General features: G+C 44.0%; 1 protein-coding gene across 2 annotated transcripts in view; it reads left to right on the forward strand.

Moving 5' to 3' along the window:
• kiaa0586 (KIAA0586 ortholog) overlaps positions 1-21,231 on the forward strand; it is a 107,839-nt gene that overhangs the window by 37,979 nt on the left and 48,629 nt on the right. For both annotated transcript variants that reach the window (XM_041848094.2, XM_041848095.2), the window contains exons 10-12: positions 11,782-12,019; positions 13,453-13,605; positions 14,952-15,187. In XM_041848094.2, coding sequence (XP_041704028.2) covers positions 11,782-12,019; positions 13,453-13,605; positions 14,952-15,187 — 627 coding nt within the window. The remainder of the gene's footprint in view (positions 1-11,781; positions 12,020-13,452; positions 13,606-14,951; positions 15,188-21,231) is intronic.

Consider the following 21,231-nt stretch of genomic DNA (forward strand, 5'->3'; position numbering starts at 1 on the left):
ATAATGCTTAGTTGGGACTTTCTGCCTTGGGAGAGTTGAACTAAATCCACATTTTCTATGATTAAGTGTCAGCCTGCCTGCCAGCCACCAGAATAAATACGCCGCCGAAAAACACTCCACGACAAACATAAATATGTATGGCCAGCATCCATCTGTCCGCATGCCCCCATTTGTTATTAAAAAAAGGACCTATACATTAATCAAAAAATGCATAAGCTTTATATTAACATGGATAAATATGAATGAGGATGCGTCCATTGGACGGACTGACGGACGGATGCGCTTTAATAACAAGCGTGTGGGTGGGTGGTGTGTGCTGTGAGCTGCTGAGCGCTGGGCTAGGATGAGGGGAGGGCCATGTTGCCAGAACACAGTAGTGAGTAGAATACTAATGCACCCATAAGTCTTTCTCTCCCTGCCTCCTCAGACCCACAGCCTCTCTCTTTCTCATTCAGCCTTGATTCTACACTGAACAAAAATATGAACGCAACATGTAAAGTGTTCCCATGTTTCATGAGCTGAAATAAAAGATCCCAGAAATGTTCCATAAGCACAAAAAGCTTATTTCTCTCAAATTGTGTGCACAAATTTGTTTACATCCCTGTTAGTCAGCATTTTTCCTTTGCCAAGATAGACCATCCACCTGCCAGGTGTGGCATATCAAGAAGCTGATTAAACAGTATGATAATTACACAGGTGCACCTTGTGCTGGGGACAATAAAAGGTCACTCAAAAATGTGCAGTTTTGTCGCACAACAGAATGCCAAAGATGTCTCAAGTTTTGAGGGAGCGTGCAATTGGCATGCTGACTGCAGGAATGTCAACCAGAGTTGTCGTCGGAGAATTGAATGTTCATTTCTCTACCATAAACTGCCTCCAACATCGTTTTAGAGAATTTGGCAGTACGTCCAACCGGCCTCACAACCACAGACCACGTGTAACCACACCAGCCCAGGACCTCCACATCCGGCTTCTTCACCTGCAGGATTGTCTGAGACCAGCCACCCGGACAGCTGATCAAACTGAGGAGTATTTCCATCTGTAATAAAGCCCTTTTGTGAGGAAAAACCCATTCTGATTGGCTGGGCCTGGCTCCCCACCCATGGCTGTGCCCCTGCCCATGTGAAATCCATAGATTAGGACCTAATGAATTTATTTCAATTGACTGATTTCCTTATATGAACTGTAACTCTGTAAAATCGTTGAAATTGTTGCATGTAGCGTTTCTATTTTTGTTCAGTATATATAAAACCACCAGGCAAGATACATTTTTAGTGCGTCACTAGATTAATGGATGATTACTGTTCAAAACTGTTTTTATCATTAATTACTGAGAAAAATAGCAGAATTATGATTGCTGCACCGATTGACGATTGAACAGGGTTTCTGTGGGTTGTTGTTGTTGTTAGTGTGTGTGTGTGTCTCAGTATGAGGCAGCAGCCGAGAGATCCCACATGCTGCGTTGTTCCCTGGGATACAGTTGCTATGTTGAGCATCATTAATTCCGACAGTGACCTTGACCACCTTGATAACAACATTGATTTTACTTCCTCCCTTTTCATCGTTATCACGAAAATTCAGTCAATTCTGCCTTGTTCAGGACCCGAAGGTCCAACACAGCACTGGCATATTCAGGGAAATAGCTTTTAAATGACATTGAGAGGTTCTCAGAAACCCCTACTTTTATCAGTGCATGGAAAGAAATGACTATAACCATTCATGGTATCCAATTTCACTTTGCCCAGAGCACTGGGGTTGAATGAATTGTGGTCGAACGTGTGTGTGATCAAAGTATGGTCTTTTCAGTCCAGACTCCACTGAAAATAATTGGCTAAACCAAATGCAGGTTTTTGATGTCATATAAAGCGGAAACGTTGAATGGTTCTGACTACAAAGCCAGGTCGGCATCAGGCTACAACAGGATGAGCAAGGCTACACCACCTGAGTGTGAATGAATGGGTGGCTAGTCCCCTTCTGGCTGTGCCGGGTGGAGATTATAACAGTACATGGCCATTAAGGCCAGATTTTTCTCCAAGATGTTCAAATGTTCATAGATGACCAGCAGGGTCAAATAATAATCACAGTGGTTGTAGAGGTTGCAACAGGTCAGTACATCAGGAGTAAATTTACATTTTAGTCATTTAGCAGACACTCTTATCCAGAGCGACTTACAGTTTTTTAGTGAGTGCATACATTTTTCATACTGGCCCCCCGTGGGAATCGAACCCACAACCCTGGTGTTGCAAGCGCCATGCTCTACCAACTGAGCTACAGGCTTTTCATAGCCGGGCATTTAGAGGTTGAAATAGCAGGTGCGGTAGAGAGAGAGAGAGAGTTGAAAACAGCAGGTCTGGGAAAAGGTAGCACGTCCGGTGAACAGATCAGGGTTCCATAGCCACAGGCAGAAGAGTGGAAACTGGAGCAGCAGCACAACCAGGTGGACTGGGGACAGCAAGGAGTCATCAGGCCAGGTAGTCCTGAGGCATGGTCCTAGGGCTCAGGTCCTCCGGGATGAGAGGGAGAGAGAGAGAATTAGAGGGAGCATACTTAAATTCACACAGGACACTGGATAAGACAGGAGAATAACACCAGATATAACAGACTGACCCTAGCCCCCGGCACATAGACTATTGCAGCATAGATACTGGAGGCTGAGACGGAGGGGGGGCCACGTAAACTATGGAGATTAGGTCACATCTGGTAGACTTGGTTTATTTGGACATAGAGGGGCTGGAATTCAAACGTGCTGCTTGATGATGACATTTCAATGAGATTGGGGGGCGTTTGGGGAGTGCTGGTGCTGTGGCAGCCAAGGTAGGGGATGGGGGTATGATGGCCCAGGTTGGCGGATGGTGCCGTTTGCCCACAGGATGGACACGCATGAAAGCACCAGAGCAAAGAGGGTCGAGGATGAGACACCACCACCAGGCCTGATATGCCTCTGATTTTGATAAGATAATAGCAGCTATTCTGGTGTTGGGAGTAATGACTGCGTGTTGAAGGAATGGGAGGCAGGATAAGGATGGATTTAGGAAGAGGACAAAATAATCCCAATGTTCAAGGGGGCGGGGTGCGGTGGAGGATCACGCTCTGGATAAGAGCGTCTGCTAAATGACTGAAATGTAAATGTAAATGTTTTAAGAGCTAACCTACCGGATGTATTATATTATGTTTTGAATCATTTCAGCTTTTTCCCTATGTGGTTCGTTCATTATTTTTATAAGTCACTGCTTTGTCAAAGACATCCCCCTCACCCCCACTCTACATGCGTCATAGTTCTATCTATAAATACTCTATCTGGTTTATGAATGGGATATGAATGGTCTCGACACATTTACATTTACATTTACGTCATTTAGCAGATGCTCACCTCTCCTTTACACTCACAAAGAGAGAGACGTTTGAAACTGTCTGTTCACCATGGCGACGAAACCTTGTTCTACCTTTTTCAGAGGAAGGGAAAGCAGTGGGAAGTCTCTCCTTCACATCTGGCACTGTCCTCTCTCCTTCACATCTGGCACTGTCCTCTCTCCATCAACAACCTGTTATTTTTCAGCCCTTTTAGCTAAAGGTATTTTCCCCTCTTTTGTCCACCAGATATCACTTTAACAATGTGTGTGTGTGTGTTTGCCTCTGCAGGAGAGAAGGGCTAGCTAGAGAAACGGGCTGTGCTCAGTACAATACAGAACGGTCTTACCTCGTTACCAGAGAGAAAGACAATGTATGACCATGAGGTGAAATTTAAGAAGCCGCTGACAATAATCAAGTAGATCCGTTAGTATAAAAATCACTGAAACGTGACAAAGTATTGGCCAAGACCTCTGGCTCCAACCCAACATTATGTTATGACAGATATGTAATATTTATCTTGTTCTCAAATCGACTCTCAAACAAACCATTATCAACAAATAGATTTCCCATCACCCTGTCAAAGTTGGCATAATTGATTTTATGATGAGGTTTTACACACAGGCCCGCATGCATGGCTGCACACACACCTGTCAACAGCTTGTAGGAAAAAGTGGTGTCTGAAATAGCACCCTATTCAAAGGTATGGCACTAGCCTATATAGGGAATAGGGTGCCGTTTCGGACGCAGCTTGAGTGACTTGAACAATCTGTTCTATTTGAAGGCATTTCCTATGGAAGGGGAGAGGGAGAGAGTAGACATTTGCATATGGTGACCTCTAATGGGACGTTTTGTCTCAGAATCCCTGTACCCCACCCTAATCAATTTGAACAAGATCAAAAAGGCTGGCATCAACAAGGCACACATCCGTGTAGCCGTGTAGCTCAGTTGGTAGAGCATGGCGCTTGCGACGCCAGGGTTGTGGGTTCGATTCCCACGGGGGGCCAGTATGAAAAAAATAATATATATAATAATAATGTATGCGTCTGCTAAATGACTAAAATGTAAATATAAAATCTCACTGAGTGGAATACATCAGCGCTACCAGACACACAGCATGACATTCTGCCCTAAGGTTTATTTATTGGAAGAGAACAGAACACCCCCGAAGGGAAATGAAGGAACCAACACTTCTTCTTCTTCCTGTCTGTGTCTCCCTCAGAGGGCAGAACAGAGGGCAGAACAGACACATCATTGTGTGATTGCAGTGCCGATTTTAGCATGTAAATCTTGGTGGGGCAAACCCCCCCCCACACATTTTCTTTATGCATGCCAGCAAAGCCACTACACAACACTAAACAATACATTCATTGCACTGTATTCAACCTTTTCTGGCCCATGGCATGTGAATGTTTATCCTTTTAAGCTTGGAAAAGAGACCCTTAAACCCAGACTTGGACCACACACCCATTCCACTGAATAGCAGGCTAGTGATTGCTTTGCAACGCTTGCAGTTAGCCACTGATCCCTTCCAAACCACTCATTGTTGAATTTGTGATTTACAACTTGTTGTGTAATGTTTATGTCCAATGGCCAATGAGCACCGATACGATTTATCTATAATTTCTCTTCATATGACAAGGAATGAAAAGGATTTGCCAGTAGATTGTCGACATGATTCATGATGTTGACTTCTTGTCTATCTTGCCAGCTAAGATTTTGAAAGTATGATGTTGACATGATCAGTCCAATCAAAGCTACGGTAGATATGTGGCCAATGACCTTGAGCCTTCTTGGATGGGCACTTCTAATGTAACTCTATGGCAGCACCCAAGGGGTTTGAACTTTCGAACTCTCCCCGTAGATTTTGTGGTGACGTAGTGTCCCCATGAGTGACAGAACACTGAGCCAATCACGGCACAACTAGAGAACATTACCAACCCCTACGCTCTGTATTTTCCGCTGGCTGCCCCACCACCACAGAAAGCACTGAGCTAGGCTGAAGCGCCTGCATTTTGAAGCTGCCATACTCAAGAAAGCAAAAAAGAGACCATGTTTTTTATTTTTACATTGTTTGCAAACTGATATGTGACACATATTAATGCCAAAATAACATCCAAAACAGGCAACAATTATTATTATTATTATTATTATTATTATTATTCCTGCCCTGAATGACGGGTCGCCACTGTGAAGATTGACATTTACAACATGTTCCATATTAGTCCATGGATCTAATAGTCTGATAATGGTCTGAGGTTGTTAGCTTCTCGTTCCCTTTGAAGTTTATGTTGTATAATTTATGCATACATTTTCCTCAGTTGCTTACATAAATGTCCATGTGTATCATATTCCCGCCCCACACTAAAACATGGAATACATTATGACTTATTTGTGTAAACCCCACACAGCTGATCTGACTTAGTATACTGAGTAGAGATGCTGCCGTCCTACCAATACCTCTGTTTTAGCCTGGACACTAGGATTACATTCTCCTGGAATGGAGTGGAATGTCAAGTACACAATACCTGTCACTGCCACGCATCCCCAGTACACCCTGTCCTTTGTCAGTTTGAGTCAGAACATTCCTAATCTGTAAGATTCTTTGAGATGTGTCAAAGAAAGCTTCCCCTCCCTACAGAATGACGTTGGGAGTACAGGGACAGTGGCCTGGGTATTGTATAAGGCAGTACTGTGAAGGTGTTAGGGTGTTAAGAATGAAGATTCCAGGGGTGCAGAGCCTTTTTCTATCTCAAAAGTTGACAGGATGATTGGTACCCACACGGCAGCCCTGCGCTCTGTTAAATACAGTGCCCTCCTGAATTATTGCCACCCTAGGTAAATATGAACAACAAAAAAAAGGCTGTGAAAAAATGTCATTGTTTTTCAGCTTGATCTTACACTCAAAATAGTTAAAACGTAAACATTTTGTTAAAATTGTTCAAAGAAAAAAAGTCATCAAGAAATCATAATTCTATTCAAAAACATGCATGTTACAATTATTGGCACTCCTGCATTTAGTACTTTGCGCACCCTCCCTTTGCCAAGATAATGTTTGAATCGTCTCCTATAATGTTTGATGAGATGGGAAAACACACAGGAAGGGATTTGAGACCAATCCTCCATACAGAAAATCTCCAGATCCTTAAGAGTCCTTGGTCCTCGCTTGTGGACTTTCCTCTTCATCTCACCCCACAGGTTTTCAATGGGGTTTAGGTCAGGGGACTGGGATGGCCATTGCAAAAGCTTGATTCTATGGTCAGTGAACCATTTTCGTGTGGATTTGGAGGTACGCTTTGGATCGTTGTCCTGCTGGAAGGTCCAACGACGACCCGGTTTTAGCTTCTTGGCAGAGGCAGACAGGTTTTGGCCTAAGATCTCATGGTACTTGATGGAGTCCAGTATGCCATGTATCTTAACAAGGTTCCCAGGGCATTTGGAAGTAAAACAGCCCCACAACATCACAGATCCACCACCACACTTCACAGTGGGGATTAGATTATTTTCTGCATGACCATGGCTATTTTTACACCAAACCCACCTCTGGTGTTTGTCGCCAAAAAGCTCTATTTTAGTCTCATCAGACCATAGAACCCAGTTCCAATCAAAGTTCCAATGACATTTAGCAAACTCCAGGCGCCTACGTTTGTGTTTTGGTGACAGCAGAGGCTTTCTTCTGGCAACCTTTCCAAATAACTTATTGGCATGTAGGTGGTGTCTAATTGTAGTTTTGGAGACTTGGTGACCCCAAGATGTAACCAACTTCTGCAACTCTCCAACTGTGATCCTTGGAGTTTTTTTTTGCCACTTGAACCATGCTTCTTACTGTGCGTGGGGGCAAAATACACTTGCTTCCTCTTCCAGGCAGGTTCATCACAGCTCTAATTGTTTTACATTTCTTAATTATTTCCCTAATAGTGGAGATGGGTATTTTCAGCCGTGTAGCTATCTTTTTATAGCCATTGCCTGATTTGTGAAGGTCAACAACCTTTTCTCATTTCATTTGTGTGTTCTCTGGTCTTTCCCATGTTGATGGATGACTAAGGGAGTTTAGACTGGGTGTCACCTCATATTTATACCACAGTGAAACAGGAAGCCATGGATAATAATAATAATAATATGCCATTTAGCAGACGCTTTTATCCAAAGCGACTTACAGTCGTGCGTGCATACATTTTTGTGTATGGGTGGTCCCGGGGATCGAACCCACTACCTTGGCGTTACAAGCGCCGTGCTCTACCAGCTGAGCTACAGAGGACCACAGATGACCACTTCCCAAAGACTCCGATGAACTTTAAAAAGTAAAATCTTAATCGGAATATACATCGATTAGATTTTGTTCATAAGAATTTCAGTGATTGTGACACGCATGTTTTAGAATAAAACAAATATTTCTTGATTTTTATTTATTTATTATTCAATTAAAGGTTAGATTCATATGACATTTTGAGTGTAAGGTCAAGCTGATAAACAATAATGACATTTTTTCACAGCCTTTTTTGTTCATATTTACCTAGGGTGCCAATAATTCAGGAGGGCACTGTAAATACAGTGGGGAAAAAACTATTTAGTCAGCCACCAATTGTGCAAGTTCTCCCACTTAAAAAGATGAGAGAGGCCTGTAATTTTCATCATAGGTACACGTCAACTATGACAGACAAAATTAGAAATCTCCTCTAGAGCAGTGATGTTTTGGGGCTGTCGCTGGGCAACATGGACTTTCAACTCCCTCCAAAGATTTTCTATGGGGTTGAGATCTGGAGACTGGCTAGGCCACTCCAGGACCTTGAAATGCTTCTTACGAAGCCACTCCTTCGTTGCCCGGGCGGTGTGTTTGGGATCATTGTCATGCTGAAAGACCCAGCCACGTTTCATCTTCAATGCCCTTGCTGATGGAAGGAGGTTTTCACTCAAAATCTCACGATACATGGCCCCATTCATTCTTTCCTTTACACGGATCAGTCGTCCTGGTCCCTTTGCAGAAAAACAGCCCCAAAGCATGATGTTTCCACCCCCATGCTTCACAGTAGGTATGGTGTTCTATGGATGCAACTCAGCATTCTTTGTCCTCCAAACACGACGAGTTGAGTTTTTACCAAAAAAGTTATATTTTGGTTTCATCTGACCATATGACATTCTCCCAATCCTCTTCTGGATCATCCAAATGCACTCTAGCAAACTTCAGACGGGCCTGGACATGTACTGGCTTAAGCAGGGGGACACGTCTGGCACTGCAGGATTTGAGTCCCTGGCGGCGTAGTGTGTTACTGATGGTAGGCTTTGTTACTTTGGTCCCAGCTCTCTGCAGGTCTTACACTAGGTCCCCCCGTGTGGTTCTGGGATTTCTGCTCACCGTTCTTGTGATCATTTTGACCCCACGGGGTGAGATCTTGCGTGGAGCCCCAGATCGAGGGAGATTATCAGTGGTCTTGTATGTCTTCCATTTCCTAATAATTGCTCCCACAGTTGATTTCTTCAAACCAAGCTGCTTACCTATTGCAGATTCAGTCTTCCCAGCCTGGTGCAGGTCTACAATTTTGTTTCTGGTGTCCTTTGACAGCTCTTTGGTCTTGGCCATAGTGGAGTTTGGAGTGTGACTGTTTGAGGTTGTGGACAGGTGTCTTTTATACTGATAACAAGTTCAAACAGGTGCCATTAATACAGGTAACGAGTGGAGGACAGAGGAGCCTCTTAAAGAAGAAGTTACAGGTCTGTGAGAGCCAGAAATCTTGCTTGTTTGTAGGTGACCAAATACTTATTTTCCACCATAATTTGCAAATAAATTAATTAAAAATCCTACAATGTGATTTTCTGGAAAAAAAAATCTCAATTTGATGAAAATGATGAAAATGACAGGCCTCGCTCATCTTTTTAAGTGGGAGAACTTGCACAATTGGTGGCTGACTAAATACTTTTTTTCTCCCACTGTAAGTACACACACACACGCACCCTGCCCGGAGGATGGGCGCTGCCTCTGCCTCTCAATGGTGACCTTTGCATTGTGAGCACGGCTCAGGGGGAGCCATACATGTTAGCTAGTCTTTCTCCATATCTTCTCTCGTTTCCTCCTTCCCTCTGTGAGATACACTCCATTTAAAATGTGTAGGCCTCAGTGTTCTCCATCTTCTCTTCTCTCTTTCTCTCTGCACCCTATTCTCTGATTGTTCAGTCACACCCTTGTTCTTGTAGCTGACAAGGCCAGTCTATTGGTCCGATGTTACCATGCCTCTCTGTCATTCTGATGTATTGATGATCTCCGTGCCAGAGGATAAGTTCATTAGAGTTACCAGCTTCAGAAATTGCATCCCAAATAAATGCTTCACGGAGTTCAAGTAACAGACACATCTCAACATCAACTGTTCAGAGGAGACTGTGTGAATCAGGCCTTCATGGTCGAATTGCTGCAAAGAAACCACTACTAAAGGACACCAATAAGAAGAAGAGACTTGCTTGGGCCAAATTTGAGATTTTTGGTTCCAACCGCCGTGTCTTTGTGAGACGCGGTGTGGGTGAACGGATGTGTATTTCCCACCGTAAAGCATGGAGGAGGAGGTGTTATGTTGTTGGGGTGCTTTGCTGGTGACACTGTCTGTGATTTACTTAGAATTCAAGGCATATTTAACCAGCATGGCTACCACAGCATTCTGCAGCGATACGCCATCCCATCTGGTTTGGGCTTAGTGGGACTATCATTTGTTTTTCAATAGGACAATGACCCAACACACCTCCAGGCTGTGTAAGGGATATTTAAGGGCTATTTTACCAAGAAGGAGAGTGATGGAGTGCTGCTCAGATGACCTGGCCTCCACAATCCCCCGACCTCAACCAAATTGAGATGGTTTGGGATGAGTCAAACTGCAGAGTGAAGGAAAAGCAGCCAACAAGTGCTCAGCATATGTGGGAACTCCTTCAAGACTGTTGGAAAATCATTCCAGGTGACTACCTCATGAAGCTGGTTGAGAGAATGCCAAGAGTGTGCAAAGCTGTCATCAAGGCAAAGGGTGGCTATTTGAAGAATATCAAATATAAAATATATTTTGATTTGTTAAACACCTTTTTGGTTACTACGTGTTATTTCATAGTTTTGATGTCTTCACTGTTATTCTACAATGTAGAAAATAGTACAAATAAAGAAAAACCCTTGAATGAGTAGGTGTGTCCAAACTTTTGACTGGTACTGTACATTCTTTTATTTTTACAAAAGTAGTACACAGGACCTTTACTAGTCCTGTATTAGCCGTCTCTAGCGTGGGCAATTCTTTAAAATCAAACTTCTTCCCGCGGATATGCAGAAATGTCAAGAAAATCTCCATTACCCGCTGTGAAACCATAGAAATTAAGGAAGAAGATTATTATTTTTTGCACAAGACAAAACAATCAAGGGGAACATTGTGATTTTTAATGGCGGTACTTTTGTGTGACAGTTTTGGCAATTAACAGTATGTGGTTCTGTGCCTGTCTGTAGTAACCGACAGGGGACAATAATAACAGTCTGTCTGCTGTGGAAGAAGTTGCTTTTGTATCATTTCAAATATGTTACTATGATGAAGGCAAATGGAAACTGTCTGTATGTGTGTGATTAATTGCTCAAAAAGTGGACAGACCCAGCAGTGATGGAGCCATTGCGTTCACAGTCAGTAACACACAATGAATTGGCAAACCTACACTATGAATACAGTTCATTTGAAGCACACACGGAGTCAGAGAGGCCTTGTTTGTACCTCAATGAACCCCTCTCTCAGATCTTCGGAGTCCACTCATTATCGGCTCCATCCCTGCCAGTGTAAATACAGCTCTAAGCTTCAATATTAGACAGATTTGATGCCAATTATCACTCTTACGAAACTGCAATGTAAATAATGAGTCTCACTGTACAGGAAAAGGACGGAAAGTTCATGTATTTTTCTTCATACACTAATAACAGCCTATTTCTATTGGATATAGTAGCGGACCAGAGTCTCAACCAAGTATGGCATATAATAAGACAGCCGGCCTCATTGTCCTCTGAATGACCCTATGTGCTTTCCCCTCCTTCCAAAGCAAGACTCACTCTACTCAGCCACTCAATGCAATTGAAGTCTTTAATAGTGATCTAGCAATATCATTACGTAGGCTGCTTGGAAGCTATCCTATGTGTGAGTCATGTTATTGGTGCTGTGCCACCACTCTGGCCCTCTTCCCTGAAGGGCAAACACTTCACCAGGCCAGGAAGGAGGAAGGATGGCTCTCCTCTCCCACTTTCCTAATGGATGAGTTGACCAAGCTCAGTGGGCACATTCTGATTTGTAATACCATCATTGCAAAGTTGTAATGATGTCATAGCAATGGCATTGCAGACAGTTTTGCCTGCAAAGACAGAACTTGCATCTTCTGACAAGAAAATGAACAATAAAAGCATTCTTCATCTAACACCCACACTTTCTTTCCTTACAGGGAAGGCCAACACCAGCAAGAGGTCTCTAATGTTACCTCTGGGGTTAGAGAGCTGGTCACCGCGGCATTGGCGAAGCACAGCGACACGAATCACCAAGGTAGAGGAGAAGGAAGTCACCAACCAGGCCTCCCATCATCCTCTGGGGTTCCTGCGCAACCCACCTCAGCTGTGAAACGAGCCAATGATATACTTCAAGACCTGGGACGACTCAAAACTGAGATGCAGACCCTGCTGCAGGTGAGATGGACTGACTGAGAGAAATATCAACTGTCAATCTTATCAAGAATACTGTATATAGACATTGTCCTTGCACTTTTTTAAGCCTCCTTGAATAACCTCTTCTGGTAGCAATATAATGAGAACAAAAGTGGTCAGAGAACAGAGCCTTGAGGAACTCCAAACTATTGTCAAACAGTTTTCCTTTCCCCTAGAAGATAATCAAGGTCAAGAGAAAAACTGTTAACTGCTGTAGGCCCTCACAATTACTTTCCCATTACACCAGTTCTGTGTGGTCTTTTCCATTAACTTTCCTTTTGTATTCTAATGCACCAAGCCTATAAGCTGTTATCGCTGGTGCTGCTCAGTTCCCCCTAAATCTATTATTGGCATATTGGAGACATTCAGACTGGAGAATAAGATTATCCCTCTACCCATTTATTGCTCTGAACGACGGGAGGCACCCCGACACCACACACACACACACACACACACACACACACACACACACACACACACACAGAGCCGTCAGGACGTTTCCTGTTTCACTAAGTGGGCCAATATCATCCTCTCGTCTGTGTTCAGCTTTGGGAATTTGCTAATCTAATTGGTGCCTTTACCACTGATGAAATCAAGCCAAGACACGAGTGTGTCTGGTATTTCAATGACCAAGACAGCAATTTTCGATTGTTTCTCCCCCCCTCCTCTCCCCCTCCTCTCCCCTTAATAAATTACAACACTTCTTCATCCTTACCCCACGAACGCGTTGCCACAGCCGCCCGACGCCTGTTCCCATCTATTACACTCTGATCCTGTCGCCGCACCAACCAGGCATTGAGTTTCTGAGCACGCCTCTGCTGCTGCTGAAAAATTCCATCAGCTTAGAATAATGTAGCACACGGCAAATTATACATTAGCATATAATTGAGGATGCAGGGTGTGAATGCTATCTGGCCTGCCGCTGTCTGTCTGCCTGCCTGTCTGTCTCGCTGTCTCTGTCAGTCTGTCCGCCTGTCAGTTTGTATGTCTGTCTGTCTGTGGGCTGAAAGAATTGGAAGGAGCACGTCTTTTTTTTTTTTTTTTTTCTCTCTCTCTCTCTCTCTCTCTTGTGTCTGTCTGTCTGTCTCCTCTCTGTGCCTGTCATTGTCACACCAGGTTTTAATGCAGCAGTTCTTTATAGTGGGGTTTAGTGGCAGGCATGATAATTTAATGGTCGTCATGCTATGATGGCCCGTTCTGGTGGTGTATGAAATTTGTGATTGCTTGGTCATGATGGAAATGTATGAGTACAGTATGTCTGTGTCCCACAAATGATCAGGTGTGGCGTCTTACAACTAGATCATATCCTCTAATATGACTTTGAGTAGGAAAAACATGTCCAACCAGCACTGCCTTGTGTCAGTAGGTTGGTACTCAGACAGCCCGTGTTGCGTTCCTCTGCCCTTCTCATCCAGGCTCGCGATGCCTTTCCTGCTGCAGAGAGCCGAGAGACTGTCAGAGAGACGGCATCAGCCAGGACCAGCAACACCACAAGCAGCAGCAAGCAGCCCGCTATCCCCGCTCCCACCACCACGCACCACCCTCCTCCTCCTCCCTGCGTCTCCATGGTAGGTTCCCATAGCAACCCCTGCCTGCCTCTGCAGTGCTAGCTTTACGAGGTTGGGAGGTTTTCCTCCCTACATTGTGTTTTGTACGGTCTGTGTTGCCATCCATCCATACCAAGCCACCACCGAGCAGCAGACAGACACAATGCCACCCTTGTATTTTCAGCTGTGCCCCCATTTTATGGACAGAAATAGATAAATCAGTGGTGTTATCTCTGTTTTACACATGGACCAGAGGAGAATGCACAATGGCTACAACAGAAAGAGATTTCCCCAAGTCTATTTTTCAACCACTATAGGTTTTTCTACAGAGAGAAAGAGTAATGATAACAATTCTCACATTGGTTAGTTGGTCCTGTGCTAGCCTATTGGTGTGTTGGATGAATACTCTATTGGATGTGACTCATTGACATGCATTCTGATTAAGATAAGTTTGGTCATTCTGGTGTTGTCACAATGCCTGTTCTGTAAAGGTTCTGGGATTGACTTGGCAACTAGGGAATTACTTCTCCCATGCTGTAACTCGCCAGACTATTTCAGTTGCCACGTGAATTTCAGACAGAATGACTGAATCGCTGTCAGCAGCGCAGATGTGAAAAGCAAGGACCAACCTCCTCCCTTTACTGCCTTTCCCACAGAAACTAACGAGACAAATATCCCCCTTATACACAAAAGGAGTGAATTGGTGTCTGATAACAGTGTAAGTGGTTTTGATATTGCATTATTTGCGACAGCGACTTCAGAACGCGACGGGGAAGCACGCGGCTGAAACAAACTACCCTCAGCTAGCGAACGATGGAAGGCAGGCAGGCTGATGTCTGTTCCTCCCCACGCAACCATGCAGGGCAGCCAGGCACACAGACTGATATAATATATATACTAGACGAGAACAAGATGAGGGGAGGAGGAAAGATACAGCCAAGGTCTCCCAGCTGTATCAGCTCTGCCTGAATGGAATGCCTCGTGATGGGTGGAGAGAAAAAGAGTGGGAATAGAATGGAAGAGAACGGGTCCCTATCTCTCTCTGTCTCTTTCATCAGCACAGAAAAGGTGATTTGTCGTGACTATTGCTATTGGTAATGGTTGCAGCAGATGCAACAGCCTGGCTAGCATTCTCTCTCTTCTTGCAAAATTCTCCCAAACAGTTCTCTTAGATTTAGTGACACACGCAATGTTTTGCTCCTCTTATGCTTCTGAATGGTTTTGACTTTATAACTAAGCCCAGCCGACAAATGTTGAAATGTGTGGAACCAGAGCCATATATTTAGATTTCTGTAATTTAGAAGGTAATCAAGATATGTATTTAAATCTAGGTATTTCTTTATAAATATATCCCCCCCTCCCAACAGTCTCAGGAAGAGGTGGCCGTTGTGCTCCCTCCAGTCCTCCCCCTCCCTCCCGCCAGGCCGACCCCCACCCTGCTGCAGCAGAGCCAGCCGTGCCCCTCCATGTTTGAGGATGCTGAGAGGGTCCTCCGGCAGGTCCAACGACACAAGAAGACCCTGGAGGAAAATCTGGAGGCCATGCTGAGGGCTAAAGACGGAGAGACCCTGCACTCCCAGTTAGAGGCACTCTCCTGCAACAGGTAACATACAGGCAGACTGCACTGGTCTCCCCTGCAGCATGGGGCCAAAATTAGCCTGAATGTTACGCCAATGTTGTTTCCAGTAAAAACAAGCTAATATTATGGGTTCTGATTGGGTACGACAGTTGAACTAAGTTCATGAGGCATTTCTAAGTTATATTCTTCAAGAATCAATGGGTATATAGCCTATTGTTAATTTATGAGTCAGAAAATGGATGTGGCAACTAAAGATTCAAGCTTTAATGACTGAGGGAAAAGAGTATTTGATCCCCTGATGATTTTGTACATTTGCCCACTGACAAAGACATGATCAGTCTATAATTTTAATGGTAGGTTTATTTGAACAGTGAGAGACAGAATAACAACAAAAAAACACCCCCAAAGCATAATGTTTCCACCTCCATGTTTGACGGTGGGGATGGTGTTCTTGGGGTCATAGGCAGCATTCCTCCTCCTCCAAACACGGCGAGTTGAGTTGATGCCAAAGAGCTCGATTTTGGTCTCATCTGACCACAAGACTTTCACCCAGTTCTCCTCTGAATCATTCAGATGTTCATTGGCAAACTTCAGACGGGCCTGTATATGTGCTTTCTTGAGCAGGGGGACCTTGCGGGCGCTGCAGGATTTCAGTCCTTCACGGCGTAGTGTGTTACCAATAATTTTCTTGTTGACTATGGTCCCAGCTGCCTTGAGATCATTGACAAGATCCTCCCGTGTAGTTCTGGGCTGATTCCTCACCGTTCTCATGATCATTGCAACTATACAAGGTGAGATCTTGCATGGAGCCCCAGGCCGAGGGAGATTGACAGTTATTTTGTGTTTCTTCCATTTGCGAATAATCGCACCAACTGTTGTCACCTTCTCACCAAGCTGCTTGGCGATGGTCTTGTAGCCCATTCCAGTCTTGTGTAGGTCTACAATCTTGTCCCTGACATCCTTGGAGAGCTCTTTGGTCTTGGCCATGGTGGAGAGTTTGGAATCTGATTGATTGATTGCTTCTGTGGACAGGTGTCTTTTATACAGGTAACAAGCTGAGATTTGGAGCACTCCCTTTAAGAGTGTTCACCTAATCTCAGCTCGTTACCTGTATAAAAGACACCTGGGGGCCAGAAATCTTTCTGATTGAGAGGGGGTCAAATACTTATTTCCCTCATTAAAATGCAAATCAATTTATAACATTTTTGACATGCGTTTTTCTGGATTTCTTTGTTGTTATTCTGTCTCTCACTGTTCAAATAAACCTACCATTAAAATTATAGACTGATATTTTCTTTGTCAGTGGGCAAACGTACAAAATCAGCAGGGGATCAAATACTTTTTTCCCTCACTGTAAACAGATCATTTCCTTAATAGAACCTTTCTTGAACTCTAAGCAGTTTACATTTTTATGAGGTAACTCCCCTCCACCAGCAGTATGTAGCACCACCAATGTGAGGGTAGAAATGTTAAAGATCTAAAAGAACACCAACAGTTCTACAGCATGGTCGTTTTAAGCAAATCTATTCCTGGAGAAACTTTCTGAATATAATAAATGCCCTCGCAACATTTTGGGTTGTTGTTGTCAAGTGGGAAATGTTCGGAGGGCAAATTGGGAGAATTCAGGGCAGTAATTGCCTGCGCTGAGCTCCATTGTTGAGAGTTGTGTATCTCCTTTTGGGAGCACACTGGAGGCTGCGGAGGGCTAAGCCAAATGGAACAATCACTATGACAGGCAGTTGTCAGTGGGGAGGAGAGGATGTGTGCGTCCTAAATGACACCCTATTCCCCATGGGCCCTGGTTAAAAGTAGTGCACTATATAGGGATTAGGGTGCCATTTGAGACAAAGACGACTGCTGCTCTCAGCCTCTCAGCTCAACCCAATAAATTTGATGTGAGATGTGGACTCTGAAGTGACTGACTTTCTGACTGGAAAATCAGAAGGTCAACTAGGGGGTGCTTATATTTGTCCTGTTTCACTGCAAGTGGGTAACCTGCACAAGTGCAAGGTGTGAAATGGAATCAGCCATTATTGACAGCGACCCTGGAGCAATTAGGGTTAAGCGCCTTGCTCAAGGGGCAGATTTGACCTTGTCGGCTCGGGGATTAGAACTAGCAACCTTTCAGTTAATGCTCTAACCGCTAGGCTACCTGCCGTAGCCGAGCCTCTGATGGTCAACTGCACTTTGCATAAATGGACATGCAATGTGGTGGTGAGCAGTGAGAATCTGCAACGTAGCAGATGTTGGACATGTAGGGAAATCTCAAGGCTTCCAGCCCTCTTCTATCCCTCTTCTCAGTGAGTCTGCTTGCGAGACGGTGAGCGCCCTGGAGGTTTTACCCTTTAATGGTACCTCATTAACGGGAAGGGAATGGTTCACAAATTAATGTCATTTCTTTCATTCCTGAGTGATGTTTGTTTTCCTTCCTTGCCAACATTAGTATCCAATAGACCAACCTGACACATTGTTTCTGTAGAACTGACCAAGCTTATGTGAAAGCATGGAGAGACCATTGATTAATCAACGTTGTAAAACTCAGGAGATGTCCTGCTTGGATGTGTGTTTGTTTGTCTGCCTTTCAAACAAGCAGAGAAAATTGTCAAATCACTTCCTCATATAAAAGAGAGGTTATTTGAAGTATACTGAACAAAAATATAAACGCAACATGTAAAGTGTTGGTCCCATGTTTCATGAGCTGAAATAAAAGATAGCAGAAATTGCCGGGGAGTATTTATTTCTGTAATAAAGCCCTTTTGTGGGGAAAAACTCATTCTGTTTAGCTGGGCCTGGCTCCCCAGTGGGTAGGTCTATGCCCTCCCAGGCCCACCCATGGCTGTGCCCCTGCCCAGTCATGTGAAATCCATAGATTAGAACCTAATGCATTTATTTCAATTGACTGATTTCCTTATATGAACTGTAACTCAGTAAAATCTTTGAAATTGTTGCATGTTATGTTTATATTATTGTTCAGTATAAATACCTGCTACACATCCGAAGCGTTGCATTCATCTTATAGAGTGGTGGCGGAGCGATGCCTTTTCTTGCCTTAGAGATTCATTGTGACATTAATAAGGTTCACAGTGGGTGAGATTGCCTAATGTCTTGCGATGCAGCACCCAAGGCTGATCTCTCTCTCTCTCTCTCTCTCTCTCTCTCTCTCTCTCTCTAATGGAGTGCGGAAGCAGTGGTTTAAACATTGAAATGGAGAAGGTTTGGCTGCCTTACGTCCACAGCACACAGACAGGGTCCTTCAGAAGGAGTAGTCTGCAGCATAATGATACTGAGTCTCTCTCTGGATGAAAGGTTATCTCATTACAGCCATAATATAACAGGCGTTTTCAATGCTCTTCTAATCATAGAAATAGGTTCTAATTCCCTCCCGCACTGAAGAAGCTAGATTACACCAGAGAAATATAATTACTAGAGGGTACAAAGCTTCTCAGACCACAGCAATTTCACTGAGTCGCATGGGTTCACTCAATATGCTATTCTAATTTTATAATATTCTAATTCTATGGATTATACATGGTGTGAATGATAAATCTGTCCAGAGAACGGGCAAAGAGAGGAACCATAGAATTTCAACATAAAGGAAAGTACAGTGAACAGGTTACTCAGATGATGTCATCACATACCAACCACACAACACACATTACTACGGTATGATGTGTTATCAGGTTTTTATGTTGGCTCAGTGGGACACTACTCCCTCCATCTCGTATTATAATATAACTAAAACCACCCTGAGCCCAAATGTCAGCTCGTATGCTAATCATCTCCAAAATGGCAGCCGGCCGCAATCAGCTCTGAGCTAATGTCAGAGCATGACAACACAAACACACTAATTGATGCAGCTGCCCCCCGGCCCCCCCTTCCCCTTCCCCATCATAATGGCGTTGATCTTTTCCTTCATTGGAAAGGTCACAGGACTGGGATGGGGCTGCCAGATGCTCAGGTAAGGGGGAGGGAGCTGAAGCGGATGGCTTGACGTTGACATCACCCTCAAATGTGACTGGATGGTTGGTTGGTTGCTTGATGGATTCAGTCATTTGTATTGCATGACATTGCAAAACGAGGCAGGGAAAGACTTAATGCGTGCCATCCATTTCCACCCAACATATTAATGAAGCCATTTGCAAACAAAAATGTGCCTCCATCTCAATTGCTCAACCGAGCGTGACAGTTTGTGCTCTGTTTACTTGTGTTATATCTCACCAGGTGGGTTCAGTGAGAACACACTTGGATGGGCGTCCTGGCCCTGGTTCACCCCGTCTCTGTCTGTCTGCAGTGTCTGTGTTCCTAGTCACCACTCCACAGCTCTTTTGTTCTTTTTCGAAAACTGTTCTCTATTAGATTTATTTCCTCTCATTTATTTTGTTTGGCTTCTTCAGCATTTTGCTGCTGGACACATGTTGTCTCTGGCTTAAAGATGAATCCTGATATCCCCTGTCTGTAAATTAGAAGCAGACAGTCATTTGTCCACGACCCTTGGCAGTTGGCACAGACAGTTGTTTGAATTTTTCAAACAAAACATTTTCAGGCAGGGGTTCAGGCAGCCTTCTCTGTTGTTGTTTCTCCGTTGGATTACAGAATAGTTGAGTAGTAGTGCTCTCTCTGCTAGACCTCATAGACAGTGACGCACTGTTTCTGTTTTTCATATTCCAGAGAATTTCCGGATGCTGTTCCAATGGGGATATTATGTCTGCAGACATAACTATCATTAGGCCTATTTCTGGTAATTTCCTACCATCTGTATGAATCGTTGCATATTGGCTGTATGATTCCCAGGCCTCCACTTTCAGCTATCATTTAAATGTGTTTGACATTGAATTTTGTCCAGCAGTTGATACGTTTGCCATCATGGACAAGCCTGTTACAAAAAAAGTATAATCAGGCATGGTGTTGTTATACCACCATAATGGGAGGCTTTGAACATTTGAGAATAATAATCCTACAGGTTTGTTTTCGCAGCAGGTCACATGCTGCACTGATGACTGACACACAAGGGCGGCAGGTAGCCTAGCGGTTAGACCGTTGGGCCAGTAACCGAAAGGTCGCTGGTTTGAATACCCGAGCTGACAAGGTGAAAAATATGTCGTTGTGCCCTTGCGCAAGCCACTTAACTCTTATTTGCTCCAGGGGAGCCGTACTACTATGGCTGACCCTGTAAAACAACACATTTCACTGCACCTGTGACCATTTTTCAAAAGTATTTTTAAATGTTTTTATGTGTCTGGAGTCAACGCCTGATTAGGTAGATCCATCCCAGATCACACACTCAAAGAGACACACACCAGGGATGGGAGCTAACGCAGCCATGGAGGGTAGCTTCATCTATATGGGTAATGAGGTTTGGGTCAGTGTCAATGAAGCTAAATTCCCTCTCCTCTACTCTCCCTCTCCCCTCCCACTCCAGCCAGCTGCTCACCTCACAGAGACCAGACCCCCCTCTCTCACTCCTCAGGATCTCAGAGGGAAATGGAGACTGTATTTTTCTGCCCAGAGACAGAGACTCTCCCCCAGCATCAAAATGAGGAGCTAGCTGCCTCCCTGCCTGGCTGACGCCCGTACACACACACACACTCGCGTAAACACACACACACACACACACAGCAGCCCTGGTGGGCTTTCCTCACTGAGCTGCTGCATTTGTTCTGAGTTCTGGTACGCATCTGTCAAGCCTCAGTACCCTCTCTCTAGGTCTTATTCCTTATTCTGTCTAATCCCTGAGCCGACTAGGTGAAAAATCTGTCGACGTGCCCTTAAGCAAGGCACTTAACCCTAATTGCTCATGTAAGTCGCTCTGGATAAGAGCGTCTGCTAAATGACTAAAATGTAAATGTAAATGTAATAAAGTCAAATCAAATCAAATTGTATTTGTCACATGCTTCGTAGACAACAGGTTTAGACTAACAGTGAAATGCTTACTTACAGGTCCTTATCCAACAATGCGGCGGTAAAGATCAAATAAAAATTTAATAAAAAATTGAAATAGTGACACAGTGAATAACAAATAAAAATAAGAAGTAAAAATAACATGGGAGTAGAAAAAAAGTATAGCGATT

Source organism: Coregonus clupeaformis, chromosome 25 (genome assembly GCF_020615455.1).
Source record: "Coregonus clupeaformis isolate EN_2021a chromosome 25, ASM2061545v1, whole genome shotgun sequence".
NCBI classification, from domain to species: Eukaryota; Metazoa; Chordata; class Actinopteri; order Salmoniformes; family Salmonidae; genus Coregonus; species Coregonus clupeaformis.